General features: G+C 40.5%; 1 protein-coding gene across 2 annotated transcripts in view; it reads right to left on the bottom strand.

The window, feature by feature from the left end:
* SHTN1 (shootin 1) overlaps nucleotides 1-18495 on the bottom strand; it is an 89549-nt gene that overhangs the window by 54614 nt on the left and 16440 nt on the right. For both annotated transcript variants that reach the window (XM_014550572.1, XM_005879684.2), the window contains 2 exons: nucleotides 10060-10120; nucleotides 2777-2871 (listed from right to left, as the gene is read on the bottom strand). In XM_014550572.1, the coding sequence (XP_014406058.1) occupies nucleotides 2777-2863 (87 nt within the window). In that variant the 5' untranslated portion in view covers nucleotides 2864-2871; nucleotides 10060-10120. The remainder of the gene's footprint in view (nucleotides 1-2776; nucleotides 2872-10059; nucleotides 10121-18495) is intronic.

The raw sequence follows: 18495 nt of genomic DNA, 5'->3' as shown, positions 1-18495 counted from the left end.
AGCAATAAAACAAAATTTAAAAAAAAATGAAAACCTTAAAAAAATAAAAAAATAAAGTAATTGTAAATTAAGAAAAAAAAACTCTATCTCATAATATGAAGATTAAATATGAAATGTTACATATAAAGTATTTATTGCAGTGGCTGACATAGTAAAAATTCAGCAAGTGTTAGCTACTAGTAATAAGAGAGGTGTAGCTAGTGCTAATTTTCCTTTGGAAACCATTTATCAGCTAGTTTTCTTCAACCAAGGTATTTATCTATACATTTTTTCCTCCTGCAGGATTGTCATGAAAAAGAAAAGAAAAGAAAAGAAAAGAAAAGAAAAGAAAAGAAAAGAAAAGAAAAGAAAAGAAAAGAAAAGGAAAGAAAAGAAAAAAGAAAAGAAAAGAAAAGAAAAGAAAAGAAAAGGAAAGAAAAGAAAAGAAAAGAAAAGAAAAGAAGAGAAAAGAAAAGAAAATACTAAGTTTTGCCAATTGGCTTCAATACATTACTTCCCAGGCCACCATCACAATACTATTTAACAGCCTGCTAAACGTTCTGCCCTTAAAAGAGTTTAATGACTCAGCCAGAGTGGTTCAGTGGTTGAGCCCAGACCCATGAACCAAGAGGTCACCAGTTCAATTCCCGGTCAGGGCACATGCCCAGGCTGCAGGTTCAATCCCCAGTAGGGGGCATGCAGGAGGCAGCCAATCAATGATGTTTCTCTCTCATCAATGGTTCTAGCTCTCTATTCCTCTCCCTTCCTCTCTCTCTAAAAATCAATAAAAACATTTTAAAAAGTGAAAAAAGAGTTTAATGCCTCTATCAAACCAGGCACCCAAAACCACCATGCCTGGGCCACATCCCTAGAGTCAGTGTGTCTGGGGTACTCTTAAAGAAGTCAACCCTGTTCTATCCTGACACTTAGGACAAGATAACTGTAGCTCACAGAGGTGAATTCTCTTGTTCAAAGTCACCTGTCAAATTAAAAAGGCGGGGGGAGGAGATAAAGTATTTTTTAAAATTATTATATGGATCAAGTGCATAGTGAAAAAAGGAATAGTCTATCCCATTCTCATTCCAGTACTAACTCTAGTCCATCCTGTCATTTAAGACGAGACAGCAGTATGGGAAACACAATTAATCTGCCCAGAGTCGCATATGCCTAAAATGACATAACCAGGAATAACACCTGTGTCTCCTGCCTCCCAAACCACTGATTTCCATAAACTCTGCCAGTCCTGAGAGGTAGTCGCTGTTCTCCCTTTGGGTGTTCTATTGAGAAGGAACACTTGTTAATAACAAGAGAAAATACAGAGACCATCCTTAGAGCATTTAGTATGCTCCCAATATATTTTCCCTGCTTGTTTCAAAAGAAGAAATAAAGAAAATGAAGAGAGAGTCCACACAGTATTATGGACCAGTGCACCCCAGTGATGGGCAGGAGAGTGGAGATGACATGAGCACCCATGTTATCACTGTTTTTACTGGGAAATTGATGGCCTATAATGCTGTGTGTTCTTCAGACAAATAACAGAAGAGAAGCTACATACACATATTTATATTCTTAGTTAGGTTCTGACTGCATATCTTATGAATTCTAATGTAGTGTCATTATGCAAACAATTAAGCAAATACCTCTAGCAAGCATACTGTTAATGCATACACGTTAGACAGATACATAGATACATAGATCTGTACAATTTCAGCCACATGAAAAGGCATACTTTAGAGGAAGGTGATGGGGGAAAAGGGAAGAATCGCAGCCGGCATTACTAATGAAATTTGGGTGAAAATTGCTGTAGTCCATTTTCTGATGAAATGATTCAGATGCCTTTTACGCAACCCAAAACACATAAGACAGAGATGAAAACATTCTTTAATAATAATGTACTTCTGATGAGGCAGAATATAGAAAATTACACACTTGGTAAATTCATCAGCTAGAAGCAATCAGCAGAGCACTGGGGGTCACCTTCCGCATGCCCTCGCTTTGCTTTCACAAATAATCACCTGAAATGCAAGGCTGGAGGCTGACTTTTTCATCTGGTTCCAACATGAAACACTCACTGCTCTTTTATGTCACACCGGCTTAGTTTGAAATTTGGTGAGCATTTTAACCAAATGCATAGACATTCGGAAAGTCCAGTTCAACAAATTACTCCGGGACTACTTTTCATAGGCAAAAAGCACAAATGCTGAAATACACACACACACACACACACACACACACATGCCCCTTGTACAATAAAAAGAACCTCAGCAAATACCTCTAGCAAGCATACTGTTAATGCATACAAATTAGATAGATACATAGGTTAGTAGAATTTCAGTCACATTAAAAGAAATACTTTAGAGCAGTGGTTCTCAACCTTCTGGCCCTTTAAATACAGTTCCTCATGTTGTGACCCAACCATAAAATTATTTTCGTTGCTACTTCATAACTGTAATGTTGCTACTGTTATGAATCGTCATGTAAATATCTGATATGCAAGATGGTCTTAGGCGACCCCTGTGAAAGGGTCGTTCGACCGCCAAAGGGGTCGCGACCCACAGGTTGAGAACCGCTGCTTTAGAGGAAGGTGATGGGGGTGGGGGGAAGGTAATGAAGACAGATATTTACATAATCATATTTCAGGATTCTGAGACCTTATAACACTTTCCTCAACAGTGGAGATGACAGACTGAAAAACTAAAAAAGCAGCAAAAAAAAAAAAAAAGACAGAACCCGCTGTGTAGAAAAGCAAGCAGAAATGTAAAGGCTCAGGTCACATTTCTTTCATTAGAAGTCTCACCTTTGTTGCCAAGGCTTCAGCACTTTCTCGACAAGTCTTCTCTATTTCAAGATGGTTCTGCATGAAATTAACTTCCTCTATAACCATGTGAGAAACTAGGAATGAGGGGGGAAAAAAGTCTCAGCATTCAGAGATTAGTCAGCTATTCCAGAAGCCCACGCATCTTGTCCCATGATTAAGAATACTTCAGTTCTTTCACTGGCCAGACCTTTAGGGATGGTGAGGAAAAGTGTTTAAGATGCTGCCCTGGTTAAATCAGAGCTGATATTTGAATGCAGAAAGAAAAAAAAAGAACACAACAAAGAACTTTTATTGCTATTAAATACATTTTAAGAAAACTATTTAGGGTCATTTTTTAAGTGTCTATTTTCTCTGTAGCAGTATATGTAACCGCTAATTTAAGCAAAAGATCCTTTCACACAGAAATAGTGACAAACATGATTTCTTTTTCTTAGCAGGATATACAGTGGGACCTAATAAGGAAAATTAGCTAAAGAGAAATGTTTTAAACTTACATCTGGAGTTGATCCCATACCTGTAAGAATAATGTGGAAGCTTAGCTAAGGTGAGTTTTGCTATAGCCTTTATTAGTGACCCAGTGGGATTCACTATTATTTCATAAACTCCAGGGCAGAGAAGTATATAGCAACAAGATTTTTGTACTATATAATGATGAAAACAGATGCTAATGAGTTGCATCCCAGACGGTCAGAAAGATTAGGAAAAATAAATTTCACTTGTTATTTTACCACTGCTTGAAAAATATTCTTTTTCAGATATTTTTTGGTAGCTGGTTTATATACTTTGAGATTTAAAGGTATATAACTTGAATTATACTTTGAAGAACAAGTAAGAAAAATGCCAATTCCTTTCACCCATATTTGTAGTTAAAAGAAAACGCTCAGCATCTCAAACTTACTTAACTACATAGACATGTAAACTTACTGATGTTTGTTTGGCTTTAACAAAAGAAAAATGAAGGATACCCAAACGTGAAACCCAACAAAGTTAGGCGTAAAGCACCGGGCTCACGTAACACAAAGAGAGATTACTTTTGCTTCATTTAAGCTTCATTAACCTGTAATTATGATTAAACTCAGGGAGGAAAAAAATGTCTCTCCGAATTAAAAAAAAAAATGTATTACTCCCGAAGTCTGTCCAAAGTTCTTATTATGTTAATATTCAAATTCATAGAGCAGCACTAAATGGCCAGAAACATCTCTAACCTTGACATTTTTTTCCAGGGTAATAATAATCTGCGGCAAATGCAGGCCAACCAAAAACCACTTAACTAATTAGTAGTTGCAGTCAGCGAGAAAAACATGAATCAACACTGTTATTACAAGTGGCACATTTGAGTGGCATCTAATTATGACTTGATGAGCACGATACTTGCATTATCAACATTACTACTGCATCCCATCAGGGCCTAAAAGCTGCTGATGGCATTGACTTCGAGAAACTCCCACTCCATGGTACAGCAGCACCCAACAATCGGCATGGCAGGGGCCCCCCTCACTAAATGACACGTTAAGCGTAATTACTGGTAGACATTGTAAATAAACAGGATTGGAAGTGAAAATTGTACCGAGTGCATAAGACACAATCTGACACATTGGAAGTGGCAGCCTTAATTGAGAGTTTCTTTGACTGCTCAAGATCATTTCAACTGCATTTCTCCGGCGACAGTGATTATAACTGTGGAGACAGACGGCATAATGGTATCAGCACTGCTGACAGAGCAGTGAATTAAATTGTATCTGCTGTTGTGTGAAAGCCTTGATGAGAGGTACAGATGCCTTAGTGGTCTTATCATTATAACACAATGGTCATGTTGTCATCAACCTTTCTGGCTCCAATTGAAAAGTACCACCCCCTCCTCCTCTTCTATCTCTTGTTCTGAATAGAACCAATTTTCAGAGAGCTATGAAATCACGCAATAGGTCCTAAAATGCAGCTGCTTGGCATACAAACGGGTCCCCATTAAACTGGAATCACACACAATATGTGTTTATGCCAGAAGAACAAATAGAAGCTGAACACAGACCAAGTTTATTCACACACACAAAGCCCATGTAGCTCTTCATCAATATAATTGCCTTTTATATTGTAGTTTAAATAATGGGCTCTATTATTTCCTTAAAATCCTAATATTCCTGGCACTTTATCACTATATTTACAAGGTAGGTTCTTCAAAAAATGTAGAGGAAAGAGAAAAGAAACCTATACAATTTTTTTTACAACATCAAATATTACTTTGAATTTTTAGCCTTAACTACTTGACATCTTCTGCCACAATCTGGTATTTCCACTATCATAACAAAAACATAAACACTCTGCATGTTTCATAGGAATTTGGCTTTTTATTCAATAACATTCTTGCTCCTGGGAAGAGTAAGAAAAATTATTCCACAGTCATAAGGTTTAGGCCTAGCAAAAAAGAAATAACAACACGTATTTTCTAAACATTTTGTAAAAAGCTTCCCTATAATTTAACTTGATAAACTTAGCGAGGTAGCGCCAGCCCACACTTTCTCCAGTTCTGCTATGGAATACTCCATCATGCATGTAGGGTTTTTACTTCTTCCTTTAAGAGGGAACAGCACAAATTAAAAACCGCGCTTTAATTTTTAGTCTAAAAAAATATCCCAGTGCTAAACTGGTATCAGAGAACCCTTCTTAGCAATTTCCTAGATTCAAAGGGAGGAAAATACTTCAAAGGGCATTTATACCTTTAAGAAGTAGGACCCTATTGACAAAACCACAAGTCACGTCACATGACACAAAAACTTTTTTTAACATACAACGTTATTTGCACCTTTCAGAGGATAAACGTTTTAAAAGTCTCTAATTGTTCATTTAATGATTTGCCTATGGTCCTAAATCCAGGCTTGTCTCACAATATCCACAATCCATGACCACTGCACCTACACCACCTATAATTTGAATGACATGAAGGTTTAAAAAAACAAAAAAGGCCAAGACCGGTTTGGCTCAGTGGATAGGCGGTCGGCCTGCGGACTGAAAGGTTCCAGGTTTGATTCCAGTCAAGGGCATGTACCTGGGTTGCGGGCACATCCCCAGTAGGAGATGTGCAGGAGGCAGCTGATCGATGTTTCTCTCTCATTGATGTTTCTAACTATCTCTCTCCCTTCCTCTCTGTAAAAAATCAATAAAAATATATTTTTTAAAAAAACAAAACAAACGAAAACAAAAAGGATGAGCTTTAAAATAAAATGACCCTATCACTGTAGCTATGTTTTAAAAATCCTAGTATTTTGGAAATGCTTACTGAAATATTTACAGATAGAAGATATGATGACCGGACTTAGTTTCAAATTAATCTGAGGTCAGTGAGCGTGGGTGAGTGGATACACATAAAATGACCCTATCACTGTAGCTATGTTTTAAAAATCCTAGTATTTTGGAAATGCTTACTGAAATATTTACAGATAAAAGATATGATGACCGGACTTGGTTTCAAATTAATCTGAGGTCAATGAGCGTGGGTGAGTGGATACATAGAAGAAAGAAGATTGGCCATGAGTTGGTAACATGTTGGGTACACGGTGGTTCGTTATACTATTTTCTCACTTTTGTATAAGCTTGACATTTTCCATAATAAAAGTTTTTTTAATGACTCGGAGAACTCAGAAGTGTGACCTAAAAATACATCAATTATTGCTTCTATCGAGTTGAGTTGAATTAGCAAAGTTTGTCCCTCCTCTTCCATGACCCCAAAACACGCCTGCACACACTTGGCATTACAGAATACATCACAGTGTAGGGAACCTGGGTTTTTAAAAAATTTGTGTTTGTCTTTTACTAACTGAGCATTAGAGCAGAGATTTTTTGTTTCGCTCCTGTCTGACTCTCTTGCACTTAGCGCACTGCTATATTCAAGGCAGGTTATCATGTTTGTGCATGTTTGTAGGACTGGGAAAATACGTCAAGCCTAAGTTCACCTGTGAACACTCTTTTACAAAAATGTTCTCTGCCATGGAGAATTGCTTAGGAAACAACCACCATCACCATTTATTGAACCAACTCTGTACCCAGCCTTGTGCTAAACCCTTTACATAGGTTCTCTCATAAATCCTCATGACCACCCTGGGAGGTAGGTATTGTCACAGCAATTTTATATCTGAGAGCACTGAGGCCCAGAGAAGTGAAGTAGCAAATCCCAAATGACAGAGGTCCAACTGCTAAAACCCAACCAAACCTATTTCTAGGTGACTCCAATTTTCTATGTCCCCTTCTAATCTGTCATATTTAAAGGTGACACCACCGAGGAGGTTGCTTCCTGAGCTAAACACCTCTCCATCAGCCACCTCTCAACAATATTTAGATGCCAGGATGTCTGTGAGGTGTGGGTGGCGAACGTACTGGAAGTCCTTCGGCAACATCGAATTACGTGGGAAGGTTTTCATTGTAGTAAGAAAACAGCCATGGAAACCGCCAGGTATGGGAACACTGGTGTGCCCTACACCTGGGTTGTGGCCTGAGTTCACGAAAGGGCTGTCTTTACTTCTACTTTCACAGGAGCCTGTCTTCCTAGGAAACACGGCTTTGCTATGTAGTGGTATTTTCGTGTAGTAATACAGGGAAAATGCACAGGAAGAGCTGGTGGAGGGCCAAGAATGGCATGGAAATGCGGGGTGGGCAAAAGTAGGATTATAGTTGCGAAGAACATTCTTTTGAGTTAATAAAACTGTTGTAATGATCATGACCTGCATGTCATTTTCCAAACGAACGACTGTAAACCTACTTTTGCCTGCCCCTGTACGGCCAAAACCAGCTGGGAAAAGCAGGCTAAGGCAGGGAGAGTAGAGCTTCCCCCTCCTCCTCCCGGCCTAACAAAGCTTTTTCTGAGCCTCAGTCAGCTGCTCTTCCTCTTCTTCAAGAACTAGGCCTGGTAGGTAAACACTGCAGGGGGGCCAGTTTCCACTCAGCCCCGGAAGACCCTTTCCCCGAGAGCCGTGCACATGGGGAGACCAGACGTGTCCAGAAACTAACTCACGGGAAGGCAGATGATGTGAGCTCAGTTCTGAAGGGCGGCCAAGCACCGGAGGGTGCAGTCAGTGAGACGGGGGGAGCAGCAGCTAACACGCATGGAGCACTGACTAGAGAGCCAGGCGCTGTGCTGAGCCCTCTGCACGTGGATTATCTCATTTCGTCCTGAACAGCCTAGGGAACAGGGTCACTCACCCCAACTGTACTAATACCGCTCAGGGCTACACGGATTCACATCGAATGGTGCTTTTCACTGGCGATAACTAGCTCACGCCTTCCAAATCTAAAATTCTACCCCGTGTCCAGAAGTCATGAACCACAGACACAGTTTTAAAAACAACATTCAGCCTGGCCAGTGTGGCTCAGTGACTGAGCATCAACCCAGGCACCAAGAGGCTGCCGGTTTGATTCCTGTTCAGGGCACATGCCTGCGTTGCAGGCTCCATCCCTGGTGGGGGCGCCCAGGAGGCAGCCGATCGATATTTCCCCTCTCCTTTCCTCTCTCTGTAAAACTCAATAAAAAAATCTTTTTTTTTTAAAGTAAATGAACTTCAGACTCAATTTTCTAAAAAATATTTAAAGCTTTCTTGGTCCCAAGAAAGTCCCACTAGAACAGTGGTTCTCAACCTTCCTAATGCCGCGTCCCTTTAATACAGTTCCTCATGTTGTGGTGACCCCCAACCATAAAATTACTTTCGTTGCTACTTCATGAATGTAATGTTGCTACTGTTATGAATCGTCATGTAAATATCTGATATGCAGGATGTATTTTCATTGTTACAAATTGAACATAATTAAAGCATAGTGATTAATCACAAAAACAATATATAATTATATATGTGTTTTCTGATGGTCTTAGGGGACCCCTGTGAAAGGGTCGTTCGACCCCCAAAGGGGTCGCGACCCACAGGTTGAGAACCACTGCCCTAGAACTTCCCATTGCACACAGTGCGCCAATCCACGGTCCATAATTAATGCAGCACCTTAATTGGTCACAAGGTCAATGGCATAATCCGGATGTGACTGGGTATCAGCACAAGTGTAAGGACGTCTCGTTACTCCTGCATGAGGGGAGGGGAGAGAAAATCCCACGCAATTGTAATTCATACATTCACACACAGGAGTTATTTCTGTCACAGCACGCTGGCCCCCAAAGACAGGTAACATCAACCATTTGGTTTTTTGTTCCAGCAGACACTTGAAATAAACTGGCTATTGAAATGTAACTGCAACGCTGCACTTTCTAGCCGTTTTACCTTCAAGGAGAATACAGTGTTTTGTTATGTAAGTTACCAAGTGAACGCGGTGATATAATCGAAGGGCCTGACGGGTACAGCATCTGCAGAACAGTGGAGAAAGGCCCTGCTTCCAGGGGTGACCTGGGGTCATGTTCCCTGCTAAGGTCTGGCCCCGTTCCCATGACATACTTCCTTGTGATCCTTCTGAGTGTCCTCAGATACGTTTTATCTTAGGGGATAAAGTAGTAACACATTTATATCACATAAAAATGAACATGGCGAACACTTAGAAAAAGTATTACAACTTCCATGGGAATAGAACCTTCCTTGGGGAGAGGCCTATTTCTAACATTCAAGCTCTTAAAAATGTGTACGTTCTGTGAATCTAGAATTGCTTCTTTATACCCTAAGGAACAAATCATGTAAAGATGTATGTATAAGAATACTTGTCACGGCATTATTTATAACAACTAAAAACCAGATATAATCCATCTACCACAGAAGAAACATTTAAATAAATTATGGTACTATCATATAACAGAATACTATGGGCAACAATTAAAACTAATAATACATTTCTACTAATGTGCAGAGATGACCGTGATATATTGTTGACCGAAGCAAGCAAGCTGCAAAGCTAAATGCAAAGTATGACTATATTTTTGGTAGAGACACATATTACACAGATAAAAGACCAGGGAAGAAAGACTGCAAAATGCTAACTTTTTTCTCAAAAAGTCTAGATGACAAGGAATTTTTGTTTTCCTTTAACTGTTCTGTGCATGCAGTAAAATTTTTTATAGTAAGTACAAACTGTCTTTTATGATAACACACTCAATAAATATTAATATTCATTCCATTTCTTTAAAATTCACAGTAATGCCAGGGCATCAAGGGGGCAAATGGGAAGACAGTTCTTGTTTTCGTGGATGCCCAAGGCATCAGTAACTAAACATAGGGGACAGGTCTACCCACGTAATCCCCAAACACAGCTCCATGTGTTGTAACAACTCCACTGAAATGCTTACGTACTTTTCTCAAATTCCTCCAGTTTTCTAACAGCTTCATCTCGTTCTTGCCTGATTTTGTCACACTGAAATGAGAAAAGATGACAAGGGCGAATGGATCATAAGTCTGAAAAGACAAGAGCAAACTTATAAACAACAGCAATTTTGTAAAAAGAAAACAAAAATTAAAAACCTTTTAAAAAGCATGAGTGGTCGCACAGTATTTGTACTGCTCAACCAGCCTGGTGTTTGGACCACGGTATCTGGCCTATTTTCTCGGACCTTCTAAGACAATGACTCACCTTACTGTCCCTGATGACCTGCGGAACCGACCAATTTAACATCCTTAAGTGGAAATATATTCATTCTTGAAGAGAATAGTTGTGCCTCTTCTTAAGTAGGTATTTTGCAAATCCAGGGGACACCCCACTCACCCACAGGTCAGATTCCCTGAAACTGAATGGTTTCAAATATCCAGAACAGCGGCGCACAACGGGAAGTGATCACTACATGAAGTGACCACCCCATGAAGATAAACCGCTGCCACGTGCCCTGTGCCTCTCGCTCGAGAAAAAACCCACCCTTGTGTCCTCAGAGTTCTAAATAGAAGGCAGCATGTACAAGGAAAGAAGATAAAATATTCCGCAATGAGCATGTGTCATTTACATAAATGAATTTTTCTCTTTAAAAGGTGGGAGGACTCATCGAAAAGTCTTTGGGAGGTAAGACCATAAAAGGAAAAAAACAAAACAAAACACACACCTAAAAAACCACTAAAGCATGAGGACCTTTCAGGATATCTGGTACAGAAACAAGTATTTAGTACTTGAATAGGCCCTGAAGTATTAATGAATTTTTTAAGAAGCCTAATATTCATTATGAAGACTAAATTCACTTTACCCTGAATTTCACAAAATCTTTTAGAAAGATTTTTATCCAAATTGTCTAAAACTTTAAAAAGTGAGTTTAGCTATTAGAGTGATAATTAAAATTTTAATTTTGTGGATTACTTTAATAAGAGGACCATTTGAATAAAACACAACTTTATATCATATTTTAATTCTACTATGCCAGATAAATATATTGGGATTTCATGCCTTTGGATAGTTCAAATTTCTATGGCAAAAACAATAATGATGCCACTGATAATGTGAAAAACCCAAATTAAAGTCGTGAGATATTCTCATCTAACAGACTGGCAAAAAATTGAAAAAGTCTAATACCAGGAGTTGGAAACTCACATACTGCTAGTGGAAGTGTCAATAGGCATAACTACTTTGGAAAAAAAAAAATTAAAAATGCACACACCCTATGTATGACTCAGCAGTTCTACTGCAGGATTCTATTAATGGAATCTCTAGTAATGTGTACAAGATGACATATACAAACATGCCGAGAATTTATAATAACAATAAATCATGGTATACTCATATACCATACTGTGAAATACGCAGTGAAGATGAATGACCTAGAGCTCTGTGTATCAACATAGGTAAACATCAAAAGCCATAATGTTGAGTAAAAGAAATTGTGGAATATATACCAAATGATATCTTAACACACAAACAATTGATATTTTTATGTATGTACATCTATATATTTCATGATATATATGGCATATATAAAATATAAAAATACAAAATAGAAGAATATACAGACAAAATTTATGAAAAGATAGGGAGGAGGAGACTCTGGTTGGACAACAGAGGCAATATTCAAAAATTTTATCCGCAGCATTCTTTATTATTTAATTTCAAAAAAATACTTTAATTCTGCATTTGCATATCTGTTGTGTTATTCTCTGCACTTTTCGGTGCTTTTAAAGTATTTTTAAAATAAAAATTAAGTTGAGAAGCAAACAATTCAGTTTTCCTCTTTAGTCTCTCAAGAACACAAACTTTAAAAAAACCACTGGGTAAATCCACTCTGACTAGAGTACACGAAACAAGTACAGAGTGCTAAATTAGCAAAGCTGTTTACTACATCCTTATCTTAAAGGAGAAGGCATACAGTAGTCCCCCCTTATCCGTGGGGGATACGTACCAAGACCCCCCAGTAGATGCCTCAAACTGCGGATATTAGCGAACCCTATATGTACTATGTTTTTTCCTATACATAGATACCTATGATAATGTTTAATTAATAAATTAGGCACAGTGAGAGATTAACAATAACTAATAATAAAATAGAACAATTATAACTATATATAGTAAAAATTATATTAATGTGGTGTATCTCCCTTTATCTCCGCCCCCCCCTTTCTCAATCTCTCAGAATCCCTGATAACCTATCTGATAAATCAGAGGGCCACTAAGCAACTCACGTGTGGGTAGCAAGCCCAGCAATGATACGCCGGACAAAGGGATGACTCACATCCCAGATGGGATGGAGCGGGACATCAGAAGAGTTTATTGTCCTACTCGGAATGGCACACAATTTAGAACTTACGAACCGTTTATTTCTGAACTTTTCCATTTAATATTCTCAGACCTTGGTTGACCGCGGGTAACTGAAACCTAAGAAAATGAAACCACAGACAAGGGGGCACTACCTTTCATTAGGTTTTCTTGTGAAAACAAAATTGTCTAATATAGTTTCTAGTTCCAACTTAACAAATTTACTACATTTATTTTGTGTGTGTGTGTGTGTGTGTGTGTGTGTGTGTGTGTTTAAAATTCTAAACACTGCCTGGCTCATGGGTTGAGTATCGACCTATGAACCAGGAGGTCACGGTTCGATTCCCAGTCAGGGCACATACCCGGGTTGCGGGCTCGATCGCCAGTAGGGGGCGTGTAGGAGGCAGCCAATCAATGATTCTCTCTCTCCACCTCCTTCTCCCTTCCTCTCTGAAATCAATAAAAATATATTAATTTTTTAAAAAGTCACCAACTGTCATCACACACAAACCACCAATGCAGCTACCATTTACTGGTCCTTAGCAACACATGGCAACTCAAGGTAGGCTTATTCCAATGCCCCACAAGGAAGGCGTTATGCCCATGCTCTCTGCTCATAAGGTGCAGGGAGACGGGCTTTGCTTAGTAACAGGTCTCAACCTCACAGTCGTGTTCTGACCTGCGAATGACCCAAATCTATAGTCTAGCGAGGTGCCTGTGCACGCACCCCAGGGTCTTCACTGGCAGATTCAGACGCTGTCCCCCAACCCCAGCTGTGTTCTCTCAGGGGTCTTCATGTGGCCTGGCTTTCTATTTTCTACAACCACATTAGGACAGAACTGGCAGCCACAGAATTCACCATCTGCTATGATTACTGAAAGGGGTGTGTGCCGGGAAGGGGGGGGGGGGAGGGCAGAGGGAGGGGGGAAGGATCTACATATGCTGCAAATGCAGCTTATTCTCACCCAGAGCTGAACAAACTATGAGCGACAGGCCCATTCACTAAGCAGAAATCCAAACATCCACTTATTTCGCCATTTCAGGTGAACCCACGAAAATATCTTGTAACCTTGCTCTCATGCTCCCCGCAGAGAGAAGCAGTAAGGGTTGCGGGCCATTTGGGACGAATGTTTCATCTTTATATCCCACAGGAACCCCTCACCCACCCTGCCCCTTCCCCTACCCTGCTCCTGCAGCTGCACTATTTGTAGAAATGGCTTCTTTTTTGTCTGAGAATTGCTCATGAAGACTTTGCAATAGCAACAGATGTTCGTGGGCCCGCGTCGCTTAATTACGGCGTCCCGTGATTCTCTGGAGCCCAGGGCTGGGGAGGACCAGCAGCACAAGCACCGGTTGCTTTAAGCCAGTGGTTCTCAACCTTCCTAATGCCGAGACCCTTTCATACAGTTCCTCATGTTGTGGTGACCCCCAACCATGAAATTATTTTCGTTGCTACTTCGTAACTGTCATTTTGCTACTGTTATGAATCGTCATGTAAATATCTGATATGCAGGATGTATTTTCATTGTTACAAATTGAACATAATTAAAGCATAGTGATTAATCACAAAAACAATATGTAATTATATATGTGTTTTCCGATGGTCTTAGGCGACCCCTGTGAAAGGGTCGTTCGACCCCCAAAGGGGTCATGACCCACAGGTTGAGAACCGCTGCACTACACCAACAGGGCGGACACTCTATACCTGGGTAAGTACCTTACCGCTGGCTGAATTAGACTTCCAAGCACATATGGACTATAATCCATGAACGCCACCCTATTTCCTTCCTCAAGCATTGAGCAAATTGGGGCACCCACACGTGCCAGGCACCGTGTAAGCACGGGGGGGGGGGGGGGAATACAGTGGGAAACATAATAAACAACGTGCTCCCACAAAACATAGGATCTACCAGGAAAGATCAACAATGCAGCAAGCAGTTTATAAGAATACTGCCTATCATGAGAGAAACGCTACACTGCAGATCATACAGCAGAGGCTGTCCCACTCAGTGCAAAGAGGCCTCGACCCACCCCATTCTTACTCATTCTTCTGGACGGCCACTCTTTCTATGTCCAGTTCCAATATTTAAAAGCATCGGAACTGGGCATATTTACCTGTTTCAGAATCTCGGGCGATGGCCTCAGAGGACCATCAAGTCCTTTTCAATAATCATCGACCGTTCTATTGTTCCACCTAGGGAAGTCTGGCCAGAACTCCACTGTGCTTATCCTCAAAGAACACAATCAGTGAAATCATTCCCCCGCGGATGGAATTCCTTTCAGTGTCTCTCCCTTTTTGGTGGTGTTCTTTCTTCCAATTCAAAGTTTTCCCCTCCAAGTTCCAGAGGCAATAAAGTAGCGGCTGCCCCGAGAGCTGTCTCAGGAGCATTCTCCACATTCTAGGTATTGTGTGTCGGAGGGGAGCACATGTCATCCGCCCGGAGATCCCTGCTCTTTTGTTTCTGGATAGATTGCTGTTAATAAGAGACTCGTTTTCACTTTCAAACTGCGGAGTAATTACTTTCTCTCTGGCACAACCACTTGCCACTCGGCTCTAAAGAAACTGCATGTATGTGGATGTTTTATGCATGAACAGTCAGCATAATGGGTGCACATCTTGCTCTTTAAACGTGGCTTCTTGATTGATTTTTTTTTTTCTTAAATAAAACACTTTGGGACCTTCGCCTCTGAAATTAACACGAGAGGAGGAAACTTTGACAACAGACAACCAAGCAAAGGTGCAAACAGTATCGTCTTCCTTGCTGCTCGAAACCTCAATCTTGGACAGGGTCGGCCTCCTTCCCTTTCCATGCCTCGATCCTGGCGAGCTGACAGAAGGGCCCGATGCACTGTGACGGCAGCCCAGCCAAACGACGTCTAAGCAGCCACTTACACATGTATGCATTTCCAATCTCCATCTCAGCTCATAATATTCGACACAAATACGTACTGTTTAAAGGCATTCTTCTGCTACACAGATTTCCTTCTTGATATGCCCGCTCCACCCACACCCCCTCCAGCCTCAGACAGCTGAAAGCTATTCCACTCATCGCTCATGAGCCTTTGCCGCCCCCATGTAGGAAAACCCCCAAACAGTCATGACAAGGACCCTGAGTGAGTCATTAGAGAATGCGCTTCCATTGTAGAAGCATGACTAACATTTGAATATGGAGACTGCTTCACATGCAAAGTAAAACATTTGATTTGGTTGATTCTGAAATAACTAGTCCTCTGTTTTCTCTTACCCCCAAAAGAACAGTCTGGGAAGGGTTGCTGACTTCAATATGATAGGCTTTCTTGCTTTTTCACATACTGTTGATAACATTCCTTAGAAACTAGGCATAAATAAAATAAAATAACAGAAAGTAGCACCCTTTCCAAAATCTCCACTTACTTTGATGTTAAAAATAAAAAACAAAAAAACTGAAGTGTTCACATTTTGATCCAACCCATACATGTGTACCCGAGACATTTTGATAATAATGAACTTGTGTTGATAAAATGCGATAAGTGCATAAGAAATATTCAGATGTTTTATTACAAAGAAGCAAACAATTAATTCTGCTCCTAAGAGAATTAGAGGCTTTAAAAACAGTAGGTGGCATTTAAGCCAAGCATTATGAGCTACGAAGAGTATGTCACATGGCATTGAGTAGGAACCTTGTGTTTTTTGTCCTTTTCCCATCCACCCCCAAACCCTAGGCATTCACTTCTATCATCGCAGTTTCTTACAGTTATTTGTCAACTTGCCTGTGCCCCTCAGTAGACTGGGACTTTCATGGGCATTTTTTTTACTTCGGTACTCAGAAGCCATTCAACAAAAAGTTTTCCCTTCAAAAAGCTTTCCTCATCAACTCAAAAAGATTCTGATCCCACCTTCAAAGGCAATGATAAAAACCACAAAATGAGGGTCATTACATTTCTTAAAAAGGGAACACTGCAAAGGAAAAGATCAGGAACACTTTGGCCCACCCTCCCAAATCTCCAACTCTTATCCTTGGAACGCAGGAATGTCAGGAATGCTGTATGCACACACCCACACTCGTGGATTTTACTGACACAGATTGATCTGATACTCAACTTTCAGTTTCTAAATACAAACGGATGGACAAATGATCCAGGAAAGCACTGAGTCTGATCACGTGTGGAATTAAATTCGTGTGGGAAGTTCACGAGCTAACAATAAAGAATTGTGAATAAGACCGAGCCCTTTGTGGAAAAGTTAATTCGCTCCCTTAAGTTCACCTGCTTCAAAGAGAACAGTGGTGGTTAGAAGACCCATGTTTGAGTGTAGAGCCTGTTGGACCCTGAGGTCCTGTTCTTCCGGAAATGGAGCTGGCCCAGGGCTGTTTGAAGCATCAGATAAGGGAGATAAAGGAGAGCACATGACCCATGGTGACTTAGTAATGAACACAGCCTTTTAAGCAACGCCTGCTCTGAGGAGATTCATGTCCTACCACTTGTCTCAACAGAGGAGATTCCAAACAAGGCCTAAAAGATCTTACCCACTGTAGCCAGTTTGCTCAGTGGATAGAGCATTGGCCTGTGGACTGCAGAGTCCTGGGTTCAGTTCCAGTCAGAGGCACATACCTCGGTTGCAGGCTTGATGCCTGACCCTGGTTGGGGCGCATGCAGGAGACACAACCAATTGATGTGTCTCTCTCACATCAATGTTTCTCTCTCTGTCTCCTCCCCTCCCTTTCACTCTCTTTTAAAATATATATATATCACCCAAAAGAATTGCACCCGCTGTCTCTTCCCACGGATAAGGTTAATGATCTGGCAACAAAGATAGTCAGACTTAACGTGGACATGTGGAAGGGAGAAATAACTTGCAATTTATTTTTTGGGTCCCTTCCACTCGTGCAAAAATTTCCCCACCTCAAATTAACTATGGCAAGTGGAGTCTTCCTTTGGATTCCCGTCCTTGATTGATTTCACGGAACTCTGTGTTGGGGCCGTGAGGCAAGGATGGCCACGTATACCTGCTGATGCGGAGGAGACAAAGATCACCCAGCCAGGCACGAGAACGTGCGTGGCCAGAGAAAATGGTGTTCTCCGCTCACCACGGCCGGAACTACAGCTGCTTTTACTCATTCTATGCTGCAGAAAAGGCTTTTATTATATGTTGCCCTCCTTTGTAATACAGCCCCCCTTTTGGGGGGAAAATCTTCAGTAATAAGCCTGCTAGTCTTTTAACAGAAGATAAACAGAGTGCGGCGAACTTAAAACCACTCTATTTTGTTCTACCCAAGCACACAGCATTCCACGCTGCTTCCACTTCCTTTCTTCCCATTTCTGTTAATAGTTATTTTTAAAGAATTAGAACAGAAGCAGGTCAATAACGCATACAGATGTGACAAAAGTATTAGGCCATACTCTGTGTAGGGAAACGTGTAAACAGTGGATGGGCTAAGATAATTTATAACCTTTCTTTTACCAAATGCATTTTCCCTGTGATTCCACTCGCATAACAGATGGTTCACTTAAACCAGTGATGGCGAACCTATGACACGCGTGTCAGAGGTGACACACGAACTCATCTTTTTGGTTGATTTTTCTTTGTTAAATGGCATTTAAATATATAAACTAAATATCCAAAATATAAGTCTTTGTTTTACTATGGTTGCAAATATCAAAAAATGTCTATATGTGACACGGCACCAGAGTTAAGTTAGGGTTTTTCAAAATGCTGACACGCCGAGCTCAAAAGGTTTGCCATCACTGACTTAAACCCTCACTGCAGAAAGTGGCTCTCAGTTCAATAACCATCATCACCACCAACACAGGAGTTTACAGAACATCTACTTTTAGGGCAATGCTAGGGCTACAAGTAAGCAAGAATTAAAGAAGAAGAAAAGAGACAACAGAAAGTTTATTCTTCCTCTTACGCTATTCATTTTCTTCTATGTCCTTCCTTTTCCATCCTATGAAGACACCTGTTTGCTTCCCCTCCTCGTATCTTCTAGGTTAAGTCAAAGAGTTCTCCTGAGTTAACCCTTCCAACTGGTTTTGCTTTTCCCCTCTTGGGCCGGGAACATCCATGGAGGAGACATCCAAGGAAA

This window comes from Myotis brandtii, unplaced genomic scaffold, assembly GCF_000412655.1.
Source record: "Myotis brandtii unplaced genomic scaffold, ASM41265v1 scaffold604, whole genome shotgun sequence".
Taxonomy (NCBI): domain Eukaryota; kingdom Metazoa; phylum Chordata; class Mammalia; order Chiroptera; family Vespertilionidae; genus Myotis; species Myotis brandtii.
The sequence above is the reverse complement of the archived record's forward strand: the minus strand, read 5'-3'. Positions and strand labels throughout refer to the sequence as shown.